Source organism: Temnothorax americanus, unplaced genomic scaffold (assembly GCF_048541705.1).
Source record: "Temnothorax americanus isolate GAGA-0224 unplaced genomic scaffold, ASM4854170v1 Scaffold8, whole genome shotgun sequence".
In the NCBI taxonomy this organism is placed as follows: domain Eukaryota; kingdom Metazoa; phylum Arthropoda; class Insecta; order Hymenoptera; family Formicidae; genus Temnothorax; species Temnothorax americanus.
The window spans coordinates 2,370,458-2,397,375 of record NW_027509802.1 but is presented as its reverse complement, the minus strand read 5'-3'; the positions used below and the strand labels follow the sequence as shown (position 1 = coordinate 2,397,375).

Below are 26,918 nucleotides of genomic sequence, written 5' to 3'. Positions count from 1 at the left end.
CTAACAAAGACGTCAAAATTTCTTAAAGTGCTTACAGTGCGTATTTATAAAACTTGCCACGCATACGCGTGATAAACAAACGAACGCACGCAACAGGCACGCAATTGCGTGTCAATTTCCTTCAACAATGCGAAGAAATTTTGGAATATACATCGGCGATATAATTTGTCGATACAAAAGTACATTATTGTTTCCTGTGTACAAAACGCAACCTCTATATTTTGAGAATTACGACTTTCCAAAAAATCAATCAACATCAACGTTGATTGATGTTAAATTAGAAAAAAAACACACAGATATACTTAATATTACATTAAGATTTATTGGATTTTAATTATCCTCTGCTGAATCAAGAATATCAATTGGTTATTTTTAGAATATTATATATATTTATCATTTTAATAGCTAAGCAGCAACACGATTATGAATGGACACGAATAGGTATAGTAATCTATGAATCAATTATTTACATGCTTATTTCAATCATTTGAAAAGTCTTGAAGAATGCGTTATTTTTCGATTAAGGCATGCTTTGAGCATAAGATTTTGTTTCCACGCAGCAAATGATAAGCAAAACTAAAGCGGTCGTTCTTGCATCAACGTAGTTCTCATGCCGTCTGTTCTACTTTATTGTGCAACGTGAACGTTGTAATTTTGCCTAATTACCGCAGCAAGAAGTAATTTGCTATAAACGCTTCTGAGGATTAATTAAGACATTTCTTAAAAGATCGTGTTTAAGTTCTATACGTGTTATTGTATGACGGAAATATAATTCATTAGCTGAACATATTCGCGAATGTATATATATATATATAACGCGCCATTATATGCTATCTGCAATTGTGTGTATGTGTGATCGAATATTACCGTTCGGCGATTGTATTAATCAACCGGAAATTTTAATTTACCTCGAAATTTATTACAAATTTTTAACAAAAACCTCAAATTATTGAAAGCAATAATAGTAATTATTTTAGAGTTATTGACACAATAGATCAGTTAAACAATAATTATTTAATTAATGTTTCTGAATAATTTTTGCATTATAATTCTGTTCGCTTGCAACTTATTCGAAGATATTCTGACCAAATGCTAAAAATCGATCAGGACTGTCTTGAAATAATTCGCAAAGGGGTTCATAGAGTCGTCTAGCCGGTTCGTTCGAGCGACCAACAGTCTACACGATGGGAAAAAGCAGTCATACTATTAATAAACATAGGCAGGATTGTTATTCGACGATTTTATATTTGCATATGGCGAATCAGGCTCTGGTCCTTCATTGCCCCAGAAAATAGCAGGAACACCGCGCCCAATCGGCGACTTATTCGACGATTGTCATTAAGATTTCTCGTCATGGACTTAATGCTGAGTTCCATCTCCCTGCATAATTAAAAAGATTACTTTGCATACGCGCACGTATGAGTTAGCGCCTGAGATAATCCGTTGAAGAAAATTATACCGCGTGCAAAGACAGATTATGTAGCAAATATACGTATCTATATATAATGTCAGGCGTTATAAATAATATAAAGAATGATATTATATTTCCCAAGAGGAATATTTCTATTGTGAAAAATATTTCATAAAATTTACTAACGCAGTCATGTTTAGAGGAATATAATCAGCGGTTTATATCTTAAAATTCTAATAATACATCTAATAATACATTAAAACTGTTAGCGTAACGCATTACTTTTGCGAATGTGTCTTATCTCAAGTTACAATCTCAACGGTTCCGCCACAAGACATTCAAACGTAAAACGCGACTAATATCTTAAAACGATCGCTATCAGCGTGGTTACGTAACTATCGCATAGACGACTTATATGACATGCAACGTATAAGGACGACTCGGTGAACGTTGCGCCATTGGCGAGACGTACGTCTTTCCGATCGAGTATTTATCAAACCGCCGAGTAGTACACGTGTTCACGCCGCGTCGCAATGTATTCCCCAAACAACGAGTGCCGGCAATAAACGATCGCATTGCGCAACATAAAATAATTACAGCGCAAACAACACGTTTGGCCCGACTTGATACGCGTTATACAATCGTTATACAATGCTATGCACGGAGAACACAAATGAATGATTAGATCGAAGCGCGACACTAATATATGTCTGTACTCGTCTCTCTTTCTCTCTCTCTCTCTCTCTCTCTCTCTCTCTCTCTCTCTCTCTCTCTCTCTCTCTCTCTCTCTCTCTCCCCCCTCCTTCTTTCTCTCTTTTTCGTTGGCGATGCGAAAATGTGCATCGTATGCACATCGGCTCGACGATGCGGACAATTGCATCCCTTCTAGAAGCCATTCGTGATGAAAGTCCACACCATGGCGCGACGTCCACGGGGGCAATGGGGTAGTCGGGTGTGGGAGTTACATTCCGGCCGAGATTAATTCGGAGCAAAGAGGAATTTAGCATCTATCTCTCCCGGGCGGCCGTAACCCCCGCGTAACTCCGCACTAGCCGCGCTACCGTTTTCGAGCAATTATTTCAGCAACATTGCAAAACGATCGCGCTGCGCCTCCACCGCGGTCGCCACCGCCGCCGTCACTGCCGTGTCGCTGCATCGTTGCACATTGCGTGTCCGAGCGCGGCAACGGATGATGCATCATCGGAAATCTGTTGCTGTAAACGTTGTAAACAAGCGCTGTTATACATTATTATCGGTACACGCATTTACGTATTGTTTACGCAAGCGATGATAAGAACGTATATAACTTAGCGAGCTAGTATAGCGTTTTTACATATTATGCAACTCGCAGCATTGGATACGTTATCGCACTCCAATCTCCGAGTCGGTCAGGCGTAAAATCCAAAACGGCAAACAAGCAGTGCAGATTTATTGTACGGATGATCGATATGCAAATGCTATCGCGAAAAAATTCCAGATGCGCGTCCGTTGAGTTTCGGGGTTCGCGAGCGAAACTTGCTCCTTCGCTCGCAATGTTTCTTATACTCAAATCGATTTCATACTCGCAAGCACCTGGCGGTTTTTCTAGGCTGTCCCCTCAATTGCAGTGACATATATTCAGACAGGACACCGAGTCGAAAACACCGAGAGAGCGAGACGCGTATAATAAGCTGTTTAATAATCAATGCGCGTGGACCAATAATTACGAATCGCGGAGCGGGTATGCAAAAGAGTAAGAGATCGTTCCAGACTGGTTTCAGACAATAACATCGCCGGTACGATCGTATTATGAGTATAATATACCCTGTGCTCTGGCCCTTGATTTCGATATGCTCTCGATTACGTTGTAATTTCGATATGCTAAGGCGACCGCGCCCCTTTCTCACGTTCGCCAAATTTTCTTTTATCTTATTTTACGTTCGCTCGGTGCATCTTCAATTAGTCAACTGTCAACCGTATCCACATTAACACTTTGAGCAACGTATACTTCTTCGACATGTCTGTTGTAGACTTCGCAAGTGCATTAATTCAGTCAATAGATATTAACATATCTATATTGATTGCACACACATCCGTAATTAATAGAAATACTTATATTAAATATATATATGAAAGCTTAAAAAATGATATTTCCTTATGACTTTACTCGCGAATTTTTCGACGCGAAAAAATATAAGGACGCTTTATATTTAATTGATGCGCGAAAACATCTGCGAGCACACGCTCGGTCGGGAAAACATTAAGAAGCCGGAAACTGCGATCCTGGGAACACTCGAGGCAATCTGTCAATCCTAGCACCGGTTCGATTCAATGAGATATTCGGATTAATGGCTTGGATCCATCGTGCACGTAAGAATCCGCGCGTCCCATCCCGGAACGGAGGAACCCACGGTACAATGGTCCCGATACACAATGAGAGGAAATATCCAAGATATGCAAATATCAGGCGCGTTCCCGATCATCTTCGGCGTGCTGGGCGGAAAAGGGTTCGAAAAAGAACGGGGCGCACATGTTCCGAGCATTTGCATACCTCCCGATGCACGATTTGCATACCGAGAAATTTGCATCCCGCGTATACACACTCGCGGCGGAGACGAGCGTCTCCCAACCGGTCGATCGAAAGAAATTCGGGTATCGGTACGTCCTCCTCACCCTCTCGTCTCGTCTTCTCATAGGTATGCATATGACTGTCTATTGAAAGGCTATGGACGAGGGGGCCTGAGAAGGTCCTCGACGCAGAAATAATATATTAAGGGAGCCAAATAGTGCTAATACCTTTGTGCCCGATCTACGGCGAATAATCCCGCTTTTTTCCCTTTGTGGAAATCCTAATGTATTTTCATTCTCGTTGTGTGTTCCCGATCGCTCCTGAGTTTGAGATTTTCAAGTGGAAACTTGACACGTCAGGCGTCCGAGAACTTTATCGTTACGACATGCGACACTGCGATTGTAGAATAACAAGTTGAGTATTATCTCCATGATAAAATTCTTTTTTTTTTTATTAAGATTTTAAATCCGTATTATATTTTATTTTATGCGCAGAAAAATTTATTTTAAAATATCTATAAGCTTACATAAATTACATACGATGACAACTTGTGTATTTACCGAGAATATCTGAGGATTGCAAAAGTATTATAGAATTGCATACTGTATATATCTTTATTTGTTGACGCGCTCTTCAATCGGTGTGAAAAATGGTACGGATCAATCGCATTGAATGCACTGTCTAGCCGTCTCCGGGGAAGAAAGAGGTTTTTCTCAGTTGCCGGAGTGTTTCTACCTGTCACGTATGTCGTATCCACGAGCCCGTCGTCTCACGTTTCCAATTCTAGGACACCCCGTGGACGAGGAAGAGCGCCGGCGGGCGCTGAATGCGTATCGTTTTCCGTACACGACACACGTAACTTCTTTTCCACCGATATACGTGCTTTTCCACTCGCACAATGGACAATCGACCATCTTCTATACTACCTGCACCCGACTTTTCTCGATCTTGATTTCCAGAGTTGATCCGGGTCAACGAGCAAAAGTGTCGGTTTCGAAAGTGAAGAAAACATTTCGGCTTTTGCGTTTGGACATTGACTCCGAATATTGACTCACGCCAACTTCTATCTACCTCTAAACGATCACCTCGAATAATCACCCTTTTTTTTTTATTTTCGCAAATGCGGCGAATTTTTATACAACAATTAGCGCTTTTGTGTTTCTCATGTCTTATAAAATCGCCGTTTCACTTATTTAAGAGTTTGACTGAAATATACATTTAAATCGATATAGTCATTGAATGGTGTAATGAGAAATTAGGCATTATTATAACAAGGTTTACGAAAAGCACTGTATTCATTTTTCTAGTTAGATAGTAATGCTTTTCCGCCCAATGAATCACCGTCTGTATGCTACCTGCACACAATTTTCCTGGATCTTGATTTCCAGAATTGATCCAGGTCAACGAGCAAAGGTGTCGGCTACAAAACTACCTGAAATGCTGTAAGTTTTCCGTTGAAAACCTCCGGCTCGTCTTCGACGTATGCCGCGAAGGCGATCTTAATCGACTTTTATGGTCTCGTTCTCCGATATTTTCTAGGACAATGTACCATCACTCAGGCTCATGCTTCGCGTGCAAACATTTCTAATCGCCATCTAAGCCATTGATCATGAGCTTATAAATGTCTTATTAAATCTTTATATATCAATTTAACAACATATAACAAATCTAATATATTTATAGCACTAATGATATTACCAGTTATTATTAAATGCTAAGCGGGTTATTCTTTTTTCGCGTATTTGGCGAAATTTGCGTTACGAAACATCGTATAGTCACGTAGTAAAAGTGACATCGAGTTCACATCGCGACAGCCGCGAATGTGAACATATACGCGGACATTACCGTGGTGCAATGCTAATCCATGCTCTTCGATCCACAACCCTTTCCAACGATCGAAAGACAGAGAACCAGGCTCGACCTTGGCGCGGCCCCTCCACCTGGCCCAATAAAGGAGGGATATACCCGTGCACGCACGATGGCGCACGCACACTACTGAGGTCACGCGCACGTACGCACACACGCAAGCATGGTTCTCTTGTCTTTTTTTTTCTCGCCACGTATGCCGTATGTGTCATACGATCCGCCTTTGCACACAGGAGGTGTATACCTCTATACGAGGGTTTTTATCGGGCACCAGAAGTCTCCCCCTCTGTACCCTTCCAACTCCCCTACCTACGCGCCTGTCTTCATGTCCGTCTTTGGCTCCCATATGCATTGGCACGTATGTGCCACCCGAGTACGTATATATGTGTGTGTATGTGTCTCTCTACTATATATATGTATATATTGTATATATATGTGTACACGCGTAAATATGGTAATTCACCACCATCGCCAGAGATATGTAAATAAGTTAGATTTGAGTTCTGTTGCGGGGCGGAGGGACGGACGAGGAAGTTCGATGGGAACTGTACCGAAAGAAGGAAGGGACGAGGAGAGAACGCGCGATCAAGAAACGGAAAGAAACACAGAGAGGGGGCAAGAGATAATGTGTAAGCGCCTTAGTAGCCACACACATGATCCGAGCGACCGGATCCAGATTTATTGGTTCCTCGCTTATACGAGCGAGATAGGGAGGAGGGGGGAAAAAGAGAGAGAGATAGTGAGAGAAATCGAGTTCGGAGGGCCGTTTGGTGTGAACGGAAGCCAGGGATTTTACGATCTTGATTCAGAAGCAACGTGCGCCTCGGTTTCGTCCTGCCACGGGCTATTAATCTGCCTGCGATCCGTAAATGCGCGTATAGCACAGTATAGACGAAGAAAAAAAGCGACGCAGTTGCGGACACTTGCGTCTTCTTTCAGCAATTTCAAAGCCCGTACAGACAGATTGATTTCCTTTCGCGTTGATTCTTTACCGATTGTCCGATTCGCGATGGTCGCTACATCGGAAGACGAAAATCTTGAAACGCCTCTTGTACTCTTGTTCTTCGTCAGAGGAATGTACTAATGCGGTAACTTCTGAAAGAGTCAGTTTGCATTTAAATTTGCATATCTGCAAGTTGACAAAACTCGTCGTATATATTAAACTGGCGATGACATTCGAAGATACAAAGGGAAAATCGTGCGGAATAAAATCATGGAAACCGCCGTCATTGAGAGGGTAATCGGCAATTTCCATCTGAAAAGGAAATCTCGAAGTGTTACGAGAAACGATTCACGTGCGCTATCTTCAGCTACCGACAATAACGAAATTCTTGGAGCTCGTCGTTGTTGTTTATTTATAAGCAGCCAATAAAAGAGGAGATTGGTTTTTAGATAAAGAATAAACCCGGTTGAGATAATTAATATTAAAAATTATAGGGAAATGAGATGACACGATCACAATGCAGCGCTTTTACATTGTTGAATCTAGATACTTCATACTCGGCAACTGAAACCGAACCACCGGAAAATTCTGAAATGCCAGTGACAATTTCTAAGTCCGGTAACGTTCCGCGCGATGGTCACGCGCGTTCTTCAAACCGTTTGAAGGCCCGAAATCGGGCGCCAAATCGCCGACTGTTTGCAAATAGCCGACAAAGAGAAAATAAATCGCGTTTCGTGTGATTTCGGTAGGCGGAAACCGGTTTCCACGAGTCGCCCTATCGTTGGCACGTACCGTGCACGCATCAGTGGCAGAGAGATACGATTGCGCACGTAAGCTAACTACAAATTAGCATACACCACGTATATAAGCCCGCTGACGGAAAAGAAGGGGAGAGAACTCGCCCCCCTTGCTCGCCCTCTTCTTTCAGTCACGACTGTTCCGCCGCGGCTATCGAAGAGGAAGGCAAAAAATAGCGCGCCGCTCATACTGAAGCGATCTATCAAGTCGGGGTAAAAATTCGAAGCGACCCTCGTAGCCGATATACTGACGACAGATAGCATCGACCGGTATACCGGATAGCGTAACGCAAACGGAGTAATGAGACCCGGACAAGACGGGAGGAAGGACGCTTGTGTGCGTCGTTGGGCATTGTGTGCCTGCTGACGGCTACCGTTTTCTACGTATATATATATACACATATAGCGTATCGTTATTATTACCTTCACGGCACACTGGTCGTATACCCGCGGACGCCACGCGGCAAATAAATTTCACGGCTTCGATTCTTCGCGCCGATATATATCAGAGAGATTCTGTGATGCGCTCCAACGCGATCGGTACGCTATACGCTTATTCGTGCTCCAATTCTCAGCCGTGGTCTTCGACGAGGAAGTCTTCATTGACGCAGAAGGCAAATGTAACGGCAAACGATACGTAATATTTAATAAATGTTAAGCTATCTCTCTCTCGCTCTCTTTAAAAACAAAACATCTAAATTCTGTTATATTGTTTTTACAAATAATTAATATAATAATTAGATAACAGCTTTTTTGAAATCGCGTCGATTTGAGTACGAGATAGTTTCGAAATAAATATATTGTTTCCGGCCAAGGCTTTCCTTATCAATGAGGACTTCCACCGATCGCGATGCTAACGCGAATCGCACCTTCGGCGCTCAACTCCTACGTCTCCTACGAAATGTACGTTACGAACGGGAGCTGTCCTAAAAGGCGTTCCAGCTGTGCGTGAGCATACGAAAAGTCGATTAAAATCTCATTTTATCCTTCCAAGAGCGCGCGGAACTTCCCCCTCACCGGGTGGCGCGATTCGATCGATCGGCAGATCGGGCTCGCCGATTACGGGCGGACACGAGGTGGGAGCACCTGTTCGCGAGTGTCTCGCCCTCACTTTGAAATGCCCTGTACCTTAAACTTACGTTGCACGACGCACGGCTCTCGCAGGTACATATACACACGCCGTCGCTCGAGTGCCGATAGCAGGCGCACGCGGCCACGCTGACGCACTCACACGGACGCACTTTCGTCACGCGTCTCTGAACAATGGCATTAATAGGCCCTGGCGAGTTATTAATTGCCGGTGCCCGCCGGATATGACTGTCTATAGCTTCGTTCGCCGAGCGAACGTTCCTAATATCTGTGGTATTCCGTTGGTAGACTTGGGTCTTAAATCAGACGCAGTCTTTTCAACGTATGGACGCATGTGTGTGCGAATATCCGTCCGTGTGAGAGCGTCGATCTTTGTGCAAACGAATGAGAAAGTGTCTGTCTTAAAAAAAAATATATATATTTACGTTGCGGTAACACATCTCTTTCATTCTTTAATAATTGTTAGTTGCGCATCGGATGAAGTTTTAAAATGTAAACCATTTTATAAGAGCATAACATTAACATCAGCAATGACAATTTATAATAGATCAGGTAACGATTAATTAACGATTGACAGAGCTGTAAGTTGGTTTTTGTGCAGGCGTGATAAGCAAAATAAGCTGTACTTGATCGAACAAATATTAGAAAAAATGTAGCCAATTTAATCGATTCTTCAGAGGCCATTAGCATCATTACGGTCGATGACAGGTAAAAAAAGCAGGTCAAGAATAATTTCTGCTCCACGTTCGCGTTTCGATTAAATGCCCTTAATGGCGTCGCGCGCGATACATTGAGTTTTAACGGCCAGTTAAAACCGCTCGTCCCGCTGTCCTTTCCTTGTGTATCCGCGGCGCGGCTTAGTCGGCGCTTTTATATTGCCGGTACCATCGAAGAATCGAGCGTACCCGAGTCATCTTTATGCATGGTCAATCTACGTACGCGAGCTTCGAGCTCTCGCTAAGTAATTAAGAGCGAGCACCGACTGTCGGGTCTGATTAATAGAGGACGGTGCGAGATAATCGAAAGGAAGTAACGAATGGAAAAGAAGCTAAGGTGGCAGGTAACGCGCGCGTCCCGGTGATGCCATCAAAACCGACACGACTCTTTCATGGCCACTGTACTCGCAGGAAATTACGCCTATTCGCGATTTTACGTTACCCACGATATGAAAATAATTAAAGAGCGATGCTGGTGAGTTATCGCTAAAAATGAATATGAAAGTGGTTTAAATCGTCTTTAATATCGTATATTGCTTTGATGAATGTACGCGCTGAGATTCTAGCACATAACTGAATCTCCATATACCACTGTATAAATTTTTATTTACGTGTACACGTGATCTTCGGAAATAATGTTTCATATCTTGATTTGACTGACGCATCAGACGTGGCAATTTGTAGTTATAATTAACGCTTTATAGGTCATACATCTAGCTATTGAAAGCTATCTGACTGCACTTTTTATACACAAGAAATATCTAATATATATATATATATATATAAACTACAAACATTTTTTAATTTTAATTAATTTCGAGATTAAATGTTGACTTATATTATCTACATATATTTTTTTAAAAATATAAACAAATATTTTCTTTTATCTTGAATACATTAAAAAATGACACATAATATAGATACAAGAGGAAGATAGAGAGGAAGAGAGAGAAAAGGAGGAAATATCAACATTTTTCCCACAATTGAAATGAATTGAAATACATACCAATGTAAATGATCCATTAGCTTCCGGTGGTGGAACAAAATACAAGAATTATTGGTATTTTGTTCGTAGCCACTCACGCGTGTCTAATGACCGCGTTTGACGATAATTCGATTTTCAAGAAGGGACTTGTGGCGTGTGTGTGTGTGTGTGTGTGTGTTATGTTGGGCCCTTTCGCTCTCTTGAGGCTGACATCGTCGAATGACAGTTTGATGAACGGACAGGAAGGGACTGGAAGGCCCACCTGGCTCCGCAGACAATTAGGATCGGGCTGCAAGGTGGCTCTTCTCTGGCAGAGCGCGACGGCTCACGTGAACACGTTGTATTTTCATCTAAACATCAAACTCGGGACTTCGCCGCGATATAATGACTCGATGGTGAATTTAATCTATGCGATTAACTGCTATGGTACGTTAAGTGCGAATTATAATTCATCGAAATTTTCATCTTAATTGGTTCCACGGTGCTTGTACAATATGCTCTATAACGGCCTTGAGAATTAAGTAATTATTGCTGTAGATTTATACTTTATAAAATCATAATTGTGAGGAGCTGTACCATGATATGTGTAATGATAAGATATCAATAAAATAGGCTCAAAGTAATTATTTCTCGGAACTTTCACATAAGTTAATGATAATAAGTTACAGCATGCAACTAATTGATCCGATATAACAATGAATACATTTATGAATATAATTTTATTTAAAAAATCGTAATAAAATTTTGTTGTTTGTACTATTAAAATATTAGTTAACATTTATAAATCATTTATGAATGTAATTATATAATTAATTTAAATTTAAATAATTTTAGCATACACATCGCACCTTGTTTTATGAAATAAATATAGAATTAATTGCTAAAGAATGATCGCAATTACTCTTAAAGTCGATGCAATACAAAGATCTTCGCCCGCAGGAGAGCTCAATACTGGAAAATTACGAAACGCACAGACCTGCGTACGTATATAACGTATGCATGCAGCAAGCAGCAGTCGAATCCGCGTGAAATGATGCACGGTGAACCGTGAATCACTTCCTACGTCGAAGTCGATGCCTGGTTGATAGTCGGCGATACCTCGTCAGGTTGAAACAGTGGAGTTAATGAGATGTGCACGAGGAGCGAGGCATACGTGTAGGTGTTGGTGAATCTGTCTCTCTCTCTCTCTCTCTCTCTCTCTCTCTCTCTCTCTCTCTCTCTCTCTCTCTCTCTCTCTCTCGCTAGGAAAGGTGTGTCGGTGCTTGGCGGCGGTTTAGTTAGTGAGCTGGTGGTATAGAGTAGTGAACGGGGGAAGACCACGAGGGGGGGTTCCGACGTATTGTAATTGCGGCCTAGCAAGCAGCTGAGTCCTCCACGCGTGGACGATCTTGGTCGCTGGTCCGAAACGGTGAGTGATTCTAATCACTGTTCCTGGCAATTCTTACGCACTCCGCGTCTTGGCGGTGAACACTTCGCAAAGCCGCTGAATTTACGCGAGACTTTCTCTATTTCTATTAACGCAAGGCTGCGAAAGCTTAACAGACCGTCGATGAATTGTGTGTGATTATATTCGAAGATTCAAATTGTGTGAGCGAACGTTTATCAGGGATAAACTTTTATTTGTTGAACAACGGTCGATAAAAAAATTTCCTAGCGCAAAAATATTGCTATTCGCTATTATTTTGATGGCATGTAATTTTAGTATAGATATATTCTCGTACTAACTGATGAATTTTAGTCACCGTTTTTGAAAGCATTGATTGCGACGTTGCATTCGCACTGTTTTAATTCAACGATCACGTAGACGTCTGTATAGATATGTCACATGAAACGCTTTGAGTGCTTAAAACTCCGAGGCGAATACAAAGCGAAAAGATCCCCGAATGGAGAGAATCCATACTTATAGTCTTGAGGCCTATCCAACCGCGGATATGAACATATATGTTTGTTCAACGGTGTTGCTTTCCTGTTATTATTGTGGTCTCTGTATCTTGCGTTCGTGCACCATACGGCCAATGTCTGCTCAGTCCGATCCTGAGAATAGATACACAATGCTCCTCTTCTTTTGCTTCCTATTTTATCCCCTTCTTCGACAACGTTGCGGTAGATCGAGGTGCTACGGCCGTGACATCGATTTTGAGCTGGAAAGTTCGCGGCAACTGTCAGACTTCACAGTTGCGATGAAAAATGCGGCAGCACTTTCCTCTGCACCCGTTATATATTTCATTACGAAAAAGATACTTGAGACAGACGTTTAACGCGCATAACCGCCCGAAATTGTGTCATAAAAAATTTCAATAGTTGCTTTGGTAGGTGTAAATAGAATTATAGCGCTAAAATAATCTTGTGATGTAATTCTTTCATTTATATTATAACTCCAGAGATACTACGAACCTTAGAAACATGAACTGAGACATAATAAGATAATATACGTTGAGAGTGCTTACAATATCAGTTCGGTATATCGGAGCTGTAATCCACCGTAAAATATGTGATGAGAGCGCATGATAATAAATATTTAATAACGTTATTAAGTAATCAATCGGGAGCGGGCAGCATGTGCAGTCTACAACAAGGACGGATCTTCTAACGGACCCGCCCATTATCATAATTTAGTCACATAAAGTAATTCCAAATGAACCATTCAATATATTAACCATTCAATATATTAACCTGGTAGGTTCTCATCGGTGTATAAAAGGAACACAGTCTATTCTCTCATTAGCCACTCAGCTCGCCGATCGCAAATTAATTCCATCATCCGACAACGCCCAATTAAGGCATATGAAGCGTGAAGATAGCAATCGTCTTCCTTCAGAAGCTACTTTGCATAAACAAAGAAATGTGTGTGCGCGCCGAAGCTACTCAGGCATTGTTCTCTGTACATGAAGTATCAACAATTATCATATTGACAGTCAAAAAATGTGCTCGATAAATATCCACCAAATAATTAATTAACAAATGATAGACTGAGAATCAAATGTCCACTACAAAAAATAAAAAAAATTTTTTCAATTTTAGTTAACGTACCTATTTTTCATCGATTTATTTTTTTTTGGCAAAATATTCTATAATAATATAAACATTTTATAATGAGCTAATGACAAAACGATTATATAACAATTTAAGAATTGTTTGAGTTTTAAATCATGTAGTATCTCCCTTCATACGAGTATCTCTCTGACCTCGTACAATCACGTTTGAAAAACAGAAATTTCTATCGGATATCAGTAACAGTTGGTTTGATGCTTTCCACGAACCATGCAGAGCGATACTTCGAACACGAGGTGCCATTGTTTTCTCTCGAAATATCATTTGTTCTACGCAACGACTAAGGAAACAATGGCCGGAACGCCCGCAGGTTGTTGACTCGATTGTCACCGGCTTCATTTTTCTTCCTTCTCTTTCTCACTTCTTCTTCCGCTCGCTAAGGCGAGCAAGTACAACGGCAATTTCAGAAACGGTATTAACTTGAGCGTTATCATATGTATGGCAAACAATGATGTAACACACCCACGTGCAAATATTCAGGCATCTCGAAATTATCGCTTACAGTGTTGATTCTCGTAATGGTAACACAATCGATAAATCGCCTAAATAAATGAGCGTACACGATGTCCAAAGTTAAAATCTTTGTAGTTTTTTACCTACCGAACAACGGCAAAACTAACAAGTACTGCAAATATGTCAAGCAAAACAAATTGAGTAATTTGCATATAATTATACCTATTCGTCGAGATAGTACATAACGTAGTTTTTAATGCGGAACGGGCAACCTGTAAAACGGTCAATTTTCTGTTATAGCGCAGACCTTCAAATTGTGCTCGATCACTTGATTTCATCGTTACCCTGTATCAAGGATACCATTAGTTGATACTTTATTACTTAGAAACACGTGTAACTTGCCCTATTATCATCATCATCAATTAAAACTTCACGTCGCACTTGTTCGATAAATTATTTATTACATTTGCAACCGGTGCTTACCCTTTAATAGCGCGCAATAAAATTTTTTGTCCGGACATTGTTACATCTTCACGAGCAATTTGATTTCATTAAAAGTATAACCATGTCGCAATAAACATTAAGCTTCGATATCAACGATATCACTATGGAACATATCTCTATGACTCTCGTCTTTCAGTCTTGTGAATCAATATACGATACAAAATATTAAATCACATTAGCTTCCCATTAATATTAGTTACCTCTAAAGCAATAATTGTAATAGAGGTACTCGGAGCACATAAGTTTTATTTTTTTAACGAGACTTTTTCTTATGTAGTTTATATCAAAAAATTTATAAAAATAATATACATTTTTAATAGAAAAATAATAATTAAATAAGTAGTAAATGTGATAATGTTATCGATAGACCTCATTTACAATATTTATTGGAAAATTGGTAAGATTCTCCAGGATTAGAAATTGGTTTTCAACTGATGTCTTTATATAAAAAACAATATTTTCGAAAATTGTATAATGTATAGAGTTCATTCAATATGTTTTTATAATTCTGCCTCTTTTCTTCGGCCATTGTGTACCGATTGTTGCGTGTTCGACTTTGCTAATATACGTGACTTTTATCGTGAGCACTGCCAACAAAAAGAACTCTTTCCGGTGTTTACAATTTTTATGCTCCAGGTCTGATTGTTAAACAATTGCTTATTGAAGAATTGCAAGTGCAAATGCATGACAACAGATTCTTTTAATAGAGAGCGTCAGTGTGAACAATATATGATTAGATATGCTTGATACACAAAAACCAATATCTGTTTATGTGGTGGATGGCGTTACTAATTATATTAATTATATATACATATAATACGAAATCCTAATTAAACCATGCCAAGCATACACTCTTATATGCAGACCATTGCAGTTAGAATCATTAAAATACATTTTTTACCTTTAAAACCAGCAGTAAAAAGATCAATTTATTCGCGTTCATTGTATTATAAATTTAGTTAATTAAAAAAAATTATACTCTATAAGCACAAAAATACTAAACAGAAAATAATTTAATTTAAATCAAATTAGTTTTATATACTAGTTGAGTTAATATGGATTTTTGAATCTTTTCCACGATTTCTACGCCGCGGTTTCTGCTGTTTTATAACGTTGCATTTCCAGATACTTAATGTCAGGGGGGCCCCCACTACTATACTATTACAAAAGCGGTGGATACGAAAGAGAGCACCGTAGGCCAATTTTATCCGGGCTGCTTCGGCTGCGCTCTTCGAAACCAATATCGCAATGTTCGCCGCGGAAAGTTCGTCCGGTAATGCCATACAATATCTACTCCAGCTTCCATTACTCCGCTCCAACCGTGCCTTGTAGTTTCCCTCTCCCCTCCAGTTCTAGATAGGCTTCCCCTCCCAACGTCGCCGTGCGACCGCCGCCGCCGCCACCTCCTCCTCGTCCTCTTTACCTCCATGAAGTGCCGTCCACCTCCACCGAGTTTCGCTTCCTCTCTACCTCCGACCTCCGTGGACCTCCATCCGGCGGGCAGGAGGAGAGGATGGAGAGGTGGAATAGCCCCGCGGAGAAGGAGGCTCGGCGAGAAAGGAAGACGGGCAGCGCACCGAAAGTATCCGAGAAAGGAGGATGGATCGTGCATCGGGAATCGGCGAGAAAGAAGGATGGTCGCGCGGGACATCGGGACGGTCGGCACACGGCAGGAAGAGGGGCGGAGGGGGACGAAGGAGACATGCCGAAGAGAAGAGGAGTTCGAGGGGGTTGGCTGCAGGCACCGGCGTGGTCGTCGTCGTTTTCTTCCACGTTGTCGTCGTCCTCCCCTTCCTCCTCCTTCTCCTCCTTCTCCTCCTCTTTCTTCTTGTCGTCGTCGCTTCTCTACCCCTGGCAGGCAGGCAGGCAGGCTTCTCCCTTTTTTTCTCCTTTTTCCAATTATCGATAAGACGGAGACGGCGCAATACCGCGACGCTGCTCCGAGAAGAGGAGTAGGTAAACGTTCTCTCTCGACTACTCTTCTCTCATGATATCCACCACTACTCTCTCTCTCTCTCTCTCTCTCTCTCTCTCTCTCTGCCGGCGGTACCCGCCGCTCTTTCCCTCCCTATAAACGGTACCTCCGCGTCCTCCTTCTTTACTCTGTTCACCCCTCTCTCGTCTGGTTTGCTCGCGCGATAAAATTGCCTCCTCGGTCTTGTTCGATGCCCTCTTCTACCTCCTCCTCTTCTTCTTCTCTCACATCTTCGTCCTTCTCTTATTTTCTTCTCGTGTTTTTCGCGTAATGCGTGGCATAGCTGAAGGGCCCAGCGGAACACAGGAGGAGAAAGACGAGAAGGAGGGAAAGAGCCGGCGTGCACGGGAGCGCGGGAGGAGCTGGAGGAGACGGTGGAGGAGGTCGAAGCGATTTAACACGATTGGCCGGTAGGAATAAACTGGCAACACGCGCATTGGTTCCATCGGTTCCATTGGCTATCGGGGCTTGTCGCTTTCTCTCGCGCACCGGCGACGTTTCTATCGGGCTGACCGACTCCTTCTTGCACCGACGCGACTCGATCGATCTCTCCTCTTTCGCCACCCCTTTCCGCCATACGGCCGGACTAGCTTTGATTTTATGGTAGCACGGCGAATTGTTCGCGGCAACGATCCCGAAGCTGTTCCCAGGCTATTTTTCCGTTTCCACGAACGCGACGTGTGCGCGCGCGATTAACGAGCGCGTATATGCGGGACGACGTGAGGACCGGCAATTGGCGCGATTTCTCGGACCGGTCATTGTATTTCCGGTTGTCGAGATGGAGTAATAATTGTTATTGTCGCCGCGGCACATCCGTCGTTCTCCTTCTTGAACTCGTCGCGATTTTGCGTTCGATAATCGCCATTTCGGTTTCAAGTACAATCGTTCACGTGCTGGATACCGCGTCAGCCTTTTAAATGATGACGTAAAGCGTCAGCTTCAAAAACAAGCTTAATTTGATAAAATTATTTCCGCGTATAAAAAGACATACGAGTGTCTTCTCGTTTAAATTATAGACGGATTCGTCAAGAATTATTCTCAGACGTTATCGTCATTTCTTCTCGTAACATGAATGTGATGCAGTAATCATTCTTCGCTGTAGCGATTGCTATCATCATCGCCTTAAAATTATTTGCGATGTCACGTCAAACATTAGCAATTTCGAAAAGTGTGATACAGATTGAACAGATTGATATATAAGCCGTGCGTCTACAACAATCAATTCTGCCGATACGTATCAATCACCCCTAACGATCTCAAGATGACTAGGGGTCGTCTCGACTGCAAAAAGATTAATCGTTCGGGAGAAAGGTGCGAAAGGACAGGTGTGTCCGTCCCTCGGGAGAGACTTGCGCCTAGCATCGTGTTATTTCGCGGCGCAAGATATTACTCCGGCGCGGCGTCGGCGGGCTTCGGTACGCTCGGCCGGGCGCCATGTTTGATTGCTCGACGTCGTTGATCGCCGTCCGGCAGGAATTATCATAACTCATCCGGGTAATCTAGCCACCGACTGGAAGAAAGCGACACCGTCACGTGGGTGTTATTTACCCGGCGCGATGAGGGAACTTTTGAGTCATGGTCATCGTGCGGCCGACTCGTTCGTATATTGGACTTTATGTGTCTCGGCCTCGGCATTAGAAACACGCGAGAAGAAGAAAGAACGAAGCTATGGGGGAATGGACAGGAATAAGTTACAGAGATGAGGAGAGGGAGAGAGAGAGAAAGAGAAGAAGGAGCGGGAAAAGGGCAGAAGTTCCGCAGTGGTACCGAAATTGATTGCTCGTACGATGCCATTGATAATGTGTCTCGCCGGGGTCGAATTTAAGATCCTGCGGGCTTTATAACATATATAGCAAAGTCCGTGCCGGACTTCTTCTCACGCCTGAGACAAACTACCGCGTTATTATAATTTCTCAAATTCGAGATAGCCATCATCGTGATCAACGATAATGCTCTAATGCGCGAGTGACCATCACAAACGCGGTTCCATCTGAATACGGCTTCTACCGCGGGATACTATGGCTCCGCGACCGCAAAACTTCCTTCATATGCCGAACACTACTCCGCTCGCCAGCGAGCCACCGCGAGATTTTTTTCCCGGCGGCGTTTCCCGACAAAGGTCAGAAAACTCCGCGTAGGTGATTTCGAGGTGGTCCGAGGTCAAGCTTCTTTGACCGCAGAAGCGCGGAGAACTCGGGTATTTTGCTCCGTGAGTCTCAACTTCTCCGTTTTCCGCCTCTTCGCCCTTCCCACCTCTCGCTCCCGTTTCCCAGCACGGTCCTCGCCCGTCCGTCCGTTCGTTCGTTCGCCCGTCTCCTCCGCTTCGCCGGTTCGTCTCGCGGCTGACTCCGGAGGCGTACGCCGGTATTATTTATCTTGTGAATACCAAACACGCGCTGGCGCGGCATTGTATTATAATTTACTTACCGACGTTATAATTACAATTCCGTACAAGTGACCGGTGGCATGGTGCACCAAGGTCCGTACCTGTTCCCATACCGCATAATACCCGCTTCCGCGTCCCGGTGGGCACCTCCACCACCATCACCGCCGCCGCGCTACCACCATCGGACAGCACGCATCGCGCGCGGAGGCCCGTGTTTGCACAGGCCGGGCCATAATATTCAATTCCAATTCATCCAGTATTAACCTTGCCGCGGAATATAATGGGCTACCCGATACCACCGGTGTAACTTTCACGCACCTACGTGTACACCAAGTACCGGGAGAATACCGCCGCGAGTACGCCGGGCGAGTGCTACCGCCCGTCGTTACGAATGCTCGCAGCCTGGAGCGAGCTTATTTGATCATTGTACGCTGGTGATTATATCCGGACGAGTGTGCATCTTTTTTGGCCATTGTGCTAACTCGCGCCGCGTTTTGTATTGTCTTACGCGGGGGATTTTCATACGACAAGATTAATATAATCCCATGCACTTTTCGAACGATACTGCAACGAGTGAAGTATTTTTAGCCAATGGATGCTAAATATGAAAAATACATTTCTGCGAATGTGTTAGTATATAAATCAATCGATTTAATTAATTATGCCGATATTCACTCGTCTTAATAACCAGACATACTTTGCCGATTCTCTAACCATGATCTTAATCACACGCGATAACACGGTTGTAGAGGATTAGAATAATGTAGCTGATGTAAACCTACAGCTATACGTAACGACTCTAACCGCATAGCGCCTTCGCTATAATTTCATTGTAATAGCAATGTCGTGTAGCGAACAGTGCTGGCTGAGGAAGTTGTTCTTCGTGCCGGTATACGAAGGTCGTTTAGAAACGATCGGCGAACGATTAGTATCGAAGAAGGAGGGACGAGCGCGCATCTGGCGCACCTGACGGTCAGTCGGACGCGATGCCTTATTCCTTCTCGGTTCCCCCTTTCTTCACAACCCTTCGACACAACGTGTATCAGCCGATAGACGTTGGGCCCCATAACGTCCGCTTCTTAATGATCGTTATTGAAATTTTACTACCTCTTAATTAGAAATTAATGACTGGTTGCACTCTGGCCCCTGTCATTAAGAAATTAGCGAGACGGACCTCGTTGCTTGATGATCGGACATTCCTCTAATTACTCTCACGATATATATCGTTTCTATATCTTCACACGGAGTGCTCTAATCTGTCTTCGAACCTGATATTATCTCTTATAGGCTTAAGGTATTTCGGCAATGTGATAATGAATAAAACAGTGTTACAGAAGAATTACAAGCATACAAGCATCAAATGCTTATCATGAAATACATAGACATACACACAACATACGCACATAACGTTATAGAGAATATATTTGGAAATATGTTCATTTAAGAGTGATTAAGATTATTGTTTAGTTCTTTTTTTTTAATCGCAATCATTTTCTAGTACAATTTATAAACCAATCATTTAATTGTTTAATTTTTTGATATATCTAAAGTTTTGAAACATAAATGTAAGAAATTTAACTAATCCTTCTAGAATTGGATACAAATATATTTGTAATTGTAAGAGACAAGAACGAAATATTTTTCGGATATACAGAAAGAAACATCTGTTCACAGTTAACGCGCTATTCTTCATTTGCACGCGGCCACTTTCGATTATGTAAAAAAGTCGTGAAAGTACGCGAGAGAAGCATACAGCGTGGTAACGTATAGCGAATTTTTGCGAATAATCGCGATAACATCTCCCCGCCCGAAACATTTCGTCGAATCTTACCGGTCGATCTGCGGCTTACTTACGAAACGAGCGCGCGCGCGCGCGCGCTAGTGCGTAGTCGGCATTACGAATTCGTGCGTAGGCAATAAGAAGTACCCGTGGCGCGGCAATAAAGGAAGACGCGCCGGAGTGGGTTGCCTTGTTCACTTATGCGAGCGGCGCCGCTCGAGTGACTTCTCGAACGGAATTTCACCGACATCTGCGTGTCCTCCGTGGCTTCCCTTCGGTTTCCTCACTCCTGATCGCCCCGCTTTACACGCGTGTCGACCTGCACGCACGCATGCACGCACGTACTGCGAGAATATGTTTTGCGGAACGTCGAACTCGCGACGACTCGAAACGTAAAGGTGCTGCGTCAGGGGTGAATGAGCACGACATACGGAGACACAGGCTAGCACACATATATTGATACGTGATCACGCTGCACCTTCTTGCTGTCGAACGATTCAGTAACCGACATCCTTCGGCCTTTTATCGTTACGTTGATGACGCGTTTGTAAATAAGCCTATATATGCTGATGTAGAACTGGCGATAAACATAGAGAAATAGCGCTAGATTTCGCCGGCCGACATTTTTGCTTTGTCTTAATATTTGGTGTGGAAAGGTAATAATTGTGCAAGTTCTATTAGTCTTTATAGATAGAAGATATATATGTGTCGTCGTACAATTGTTAATTGTTAATTCAATCACAAAGTAAATACAAATTTGCTTGTAGAACACCGACGCGTTCGTGTCTTCTTAAAGTCCGGTATAATACTTTACCCGCAATATTTCTTCACATCGTGATTCTTTCTCATCGCGATATTATCGGGCAACGTACACGCGGCATGTAAACGACGAAGATACGACGGCAGAACAGACCTACTGTAATTTTTGAAATAAACTTCCTCGGTGGGAAGCACACACGATCGACAGGCTTGCGTGCACCGTGAAAACCGTTCGCCGCCTTTCGAGTATGTAGGAAACCGGAAGTTTTTCTTGGTGATAGCGCGAGAGAGGGAGCGTGGAGAGGGGACGTGTTCCCTCGGCGGTGGCCGGTATTCGGAGTACAGGTGTAGGCTACCTGCCGGCGGTACCATCTACAAGGTGGCCCCCGTTAAGGGAAAGCTGCAAGCGCGTTAAAGAGTTCAAATTGAAAGTTAATTTTCTGCAATCCGTCCTCGCACATTTCGTTCACCGCGTGGCACCTTTCCTTCTCCCTTTCTCTCGTTCTCTGTTCTCATTGTCAGATATTTAACCGATAATAGTTGTGAGTATCCACTTACCTATATCTACCTGCTGCCGTTGCTGCCGCTCGTCGTCTCGGCGCATGAATCGCACGAGCCGAACCATCGATAATTAATATCTTCAGCTCGTTTCGGCCGGTGCGTTCTAATTGACGATTGCAATTAGTTCCGGACTATATAACAGCTCCAATCGGCTCGACGGGCGTGGAGTGGGCCCAAACAATTCAACGAGTTCACACTTCCGCAGAACAAGCCGATGGATTAACATGTGCTCGATCTTCCTGACTTTCATGCCTCTCAAGTGTCCAGATTATCATAATAGAAATAGTGTTTGCAAAACATAGATATTAACGTTAAATTTATGCATATAAATTTACATAAAGCAAGGATTAATCACAATATCGGATTTATCGGATAACAAATCGGATATTACAACTGAAAGTTTATTCCTGAAAAGATTATCACTGATTAGGAATTTCTAATTCAACATAATGTTAATTTTTTAAGGCAATTCTGTAAAATATTAAATATGAAACCACTCCGTTATCCAATCAATTTGCCGATCCGCGTGTGTGCAGCATGTTGATACGCCCGGCACGCGCAACCCCTCTTTGCGGTCAAGGGATGGCGGAGCTCGTGGTCAGGTCCACGAGCTTGAGTTCTTCGGTTCTGCCTCTCGGAAACGGTTTGTATCTCCGGGGCCCGTACAATTCGTTCTCCCGGTTTTCCACAGGGACTATTAACCCCCCCCCCCCCCAGTAACGTGTGAAAACGGCTATAAATTTTGACGGCGCGGCGTAATGGGTGGTAGGACTTTAAGGATGTATAATATGAACAAGGGGCACTCCTTCACTCCCCTCTCCCTCCTCCTCCCATTCAACCTTCGGGCCCTACTCGCGACTCCGACACCCTCGCACGCGCATAAGAATGTGTAGTAATATACTCCGCGCGCGCTGAACCCCATCCATCGGACGGCGAAAGGGGTAAGTAAGCCCGGTGCTCCTACGGCCGCATAAACATAAATTATCAGCTGGTAATTACGAGATATAGCTAACCCCTTCCTCCTACCATCATCTAACGGCACCATCAGCGGCACCATGGTACTGCCGCGTCGTTGTCGTTGCCGTCCTTGCTTTCCTTTTCTTCGGCGAGAAACACCGCCTTGGATGGTGGGAAAAGTCTCAAGCCCGGGGAGGGGATGCAACAGCTCCCTTTCATCCTTAAGCGGACGAAACAAAATTGCGTGGACCGCCTAATTGTTATATACATTCCATTAGGTTAATTGCTGAATTAAGACTTCTGCTCCGCGTGCGGGTTCTCGCGCGGTGTGTATGAATTATGATCGAGAAGATAATGGGCGTTATAAAGAATAACGATTTAACTGTCCTAATGACTCCATTAGCTGCGATAATATATACATGACGTCGCACATCGAGAAAGAAGGGCATACATGCCGTAATATAATAAACAATGAGCACTTGAGTGTCGCTATAATTATCCATTTATTATTTGTATTATTATAATATCACCGATGATCTCGAGAAAAATATCGTATTGTATACGTATTGTGTACAAGACCAGTCGACGATCGCGAAGCTCCTCTGGAGACTGCGCCATTCAAATAAGCTCCAATCGGGAGCGGACGCGCGTGGCGACTCTTGGTCGTCCTTTTATCGGTTCGCGGGATTCCTCCTCGTCTCCTGCGCCGCACGTGATTGCCCTGCGTCCTGTGGGAGGGCAGACGCACAAAACATAATGCGGCGCGCGTAAGTCGAAGAACCCGCACCGATATGGGTGTGCGGACGCGTGTGTCGGGGCATCCTCGGGTCCTCCGGGTCTTTGCACGTAGCATCGGCGCGCGTATGCGTGTGAGTAATTAAAGAGAGCGACTGTCACATCCGGCGACCCACGCGAGCAGGGTGCGGCCCCGGTGGTTCGTCCCCCCCCCCGTCCATCTGCAGGTCGCCGTGCTCTTCTTTCTTCGTCCATCCCTGCTGGGCAGCCCTGCGCCACGTCACTCTGCCGCGCCACGTCTCTCTCCTGTCCCTCGTCCTACGCTCACCGAATCCGTCTCATTTTCAAATTCTCCCAGCGTTGGCTCGCTGTATCGCGCAGTCGAGCGGCGAGATTAACTAGCACGAGCCGAATATGGCAGATGCATCGACCCAATCATTATGCAATTTCGTGTCACGCTCGATGATCGTGTATCGTCTTTCTCGCAGATTTTAACGGTAATCGATGAAAAACCGGCTTTATCTTCTGCAGACACATTATGCGAGCGTAGTCGTACAATCGTATCGATATACGAATTATCGGGTTGCTATATAATAGTTAGCTTCGCGAAGGTAGGACAAGACAGGATTTTCTTGCGTCATATCTAGGATTTATATTTTAATGCTGAGACGAGTGCTATGACGATCGTTGATCATTATTAATTATCATAAAAAATGAAACTGCGAGTTAATGAGTATCGATGTACGCATGGCATAATTTACCATAATAAATGTCCAATATCGCGAAACAAAGGAATATTAATTCCAAAGTCTGTTGCGATTCATGACTTGCAGGTGAAAGATTGTATTCTTTTCATTTTGATAAAGTTCTCGACTTTCCCATCCGCCTCTCGAAGGCAAGGGGTAAGTACATAAAAGATAAAGCACCGCGGAGGTACCGCGGACCTGCAATGTTGCATTCAGCGCGTGCCCCGGCTAATAAATAATTAAAACTTTTGTTTCGAAGGTAGCGGTGATGTATGGCCTCTTCCCGGGTGTCCCAGCCGCTGAATAATCGCACTTTATGAATTAAGGTTATGCTTTATGTTAAAAGATTCGCTCGGCATCTGTTTCTAATTACCCGTTAATGGCTATAGCGCCGGCAGTAAAGCATCCGTTACCATAAGCTCTGCCCACCTATTGTACTCTTGCCGACTAATACGTTCGCGACGGTAAGAGGCAGCCACTTAAAGACACTCACATGACGTATCATAAAAATATTACAAAAATTTTAGCCTTACGATCATTATTATTCTTTAGATCTACTTGTGTGTTTTGAAATCCGAAATAAAATTTACAAGATTTATTTTTATTTTTATCGCAATATTCGATAATATATATACTGATTTCCGATCTTTTAATTATTGATAAAATTTTGGCTGTCGCAGAGTTTAATTAATATTAGCAACGTAAAAAATGATTAGCATTCCGAGAAGAAATATTTGATTTTTCACAATCACGAGTAAAAAAAATTCACTCGCGGTTATGAAAAAACTCAGGAAAAACGTAGATCTTTGTGTTGACGGTCAAAGACTGGGAGCATTGCGGCTCCCTTGTTAACTCGCAGCTAAGGAAGGGGATTTCGCGTAAGGCATGCCGGCAGTGGTTATCTCGTCTTGAACCCCATTCAACAGTAAATCAAGGATTTCTTTTAACGAGCATTAATTGTTTTTGCGATAGTGAAAATTGCCTGGTGGGACAGTTAAAGCAAACGGCGTCCGATATTGCCTGTCGAGCGGCATGTAAATGGTCCTTTCATTCCTGTCGAGACGCACATTCGCCTGCTATCCTTCGTAGCGGTTTAAAATGTTTTCTTCTTTGATAGTACATTGGCGAAACATCTTTTCTCAGATACCTCTATCGTTGCGATAAAAAAATTGCATAATTGATTATTTCACGCTTAAGAAACGGTCATTGAAATTCATATCGGATTTGTACATGTATTGCGTATTGGTGTATTATTAATTTAGATTATTATATACATTTAAGTCAACTCTACGTTATAATTAATCCGCGCTTCATATGATTATAAAAAAAAAATGTTTACCATATCTCTTCGTGCATCAGTCGCTTCTGACATTTCCCGCTCGGCAAATTCACTCTCGCGTTTCGACGAGGATAAACAATCGCAGACGAGAACCTTCCTCGTCGTCGCAGTTAGCTGCCTAGAATTACTTTAATGCCAGGCACAATGTATGCCACCCCGGCTAGGAACATTATCCCGATGAGGGAGAACGGGCGACGCCGGCAATGCCCCGAGAGGGAAGGAAGAAAAGAGGCTTCCAATAGGAAGAGGAACACGTAGGAGAGGAAGAAGGAGGTCCTCGGTAATGGTATACAGCAGGGAACACAACTCTTTGGCCCATAGATCAATGGTTGGCAATTATTGTAAGTTCATTAGAGCAGCACGTTTCCATTCTCCTCCCTCCTCTACGTCTGGTTCCCCAAGTCCCCGGGTGCTTCTATCCGACGTTCTCCATCTTCCATCCTCGCCCGCCTCCCGCCATGCTCGGAAGAAGTCACCGCGATCCTACGCCACCCCTCTCCGCCGTATAGCGCCGCCGCCGCCGCCGGTCCGAAAACCCCTTCTCGCGAAGCTGAAATTGCGACATTCCGCGCGAAACGCCGAAACTATTTGACTCTGTAATTTGTGATTGTAGTTTATTGTGCGGATAGACTAACGGACCGGGCGGTGCAACGCTGTTGCTCAGCTTAACTCCCCGGGCGACTCTTCCGTGCAATTCCAACGGCGCCGGGGTTGAAATTCCTTCGGAAGTACGGCCACACGCGCGCGGCGCGCGCGTTATAGATAGCGTGATCTTTGAAGGTACCCTCTTGAGTCACGACAGATTGATGACTGGGCAAAAAACCCTCGGTGACACTCGCTACATTGGCGATGCAACGGTTTGGATTAAAATTGTGGCCGATCTCGTGAATCGTTTCTAAAGTCTTTAGAATGCGCCAGCTCTTACTATTTCACAATTTTAATTAAAACAGATCTTTATCGTTATCGCTGTTCTTTGCAAATCAATATCGTTTTGTTAGAAAAAAAAAACACTGACGGCCTTACAGATATTACAGCATGTAACATTGCATGCCTCTGGACGTGTTCCGAAATTCAGCCTTTACTCTTTAATACAGTTTTTAAATAGCAAATTAGCGCGTATATACGTTTAATGTATCAACGTATTCGCGAGACATTCGAAATCCGAATGGGCTATTCGCGATAATGACGATGCTCCGAAAGATGCAATAGGGCAATTACCATCCCTCCCTCCCTCCCTCCCCTCTCTCTCTGCCAGTCGCGCTGTGTGACGACACGATGAAAATTGTCATTACGCGAACTGGCGCGACAATTATCGCG

The 26,918-nt window shown here is 43.4% G+C and overlaps 2 protein-coding genes across 3 annotated transcripts in view; one reads left to right on the top strand and one right to left on the bottom strand.

Annotated features, from left to right (window-relative positions):
* The window catches only part of LOC143907178 (uncharacterized), a 240,418-nt gene that overhangs the window by 47,599 nt on the left and 165,901 nt on the right, over window positions 1–26,918 (top strand). The gene's annotated exons all lie outside the window — the stretch shown is intronic.
* The window catches only part of LOC143907175 (uncharacterized), a 568,709-nt gene continuing 544,347 nt past the window's right edge, over window positions 2,557–26,918 (bottom strand). Inside the window, exon 12 of one of the 2 annotated variants that reach the window (XR_013259758.1) lies at window positions 2,557–2,625. Coding sequence is in view for 1 of the 2 variants with exons in the window: in XM_077423768.1 (XP_077279894.1) it covers window positions 2,609–2,625 (17 nt within the window). In the remaining variant the exon portion in view is untranslated. The remainder of the gene's footprint in view (window positions 2,626–26,918) is intronic. The other variant, XM_077423768.1, reaches the window with a different exon arrangement.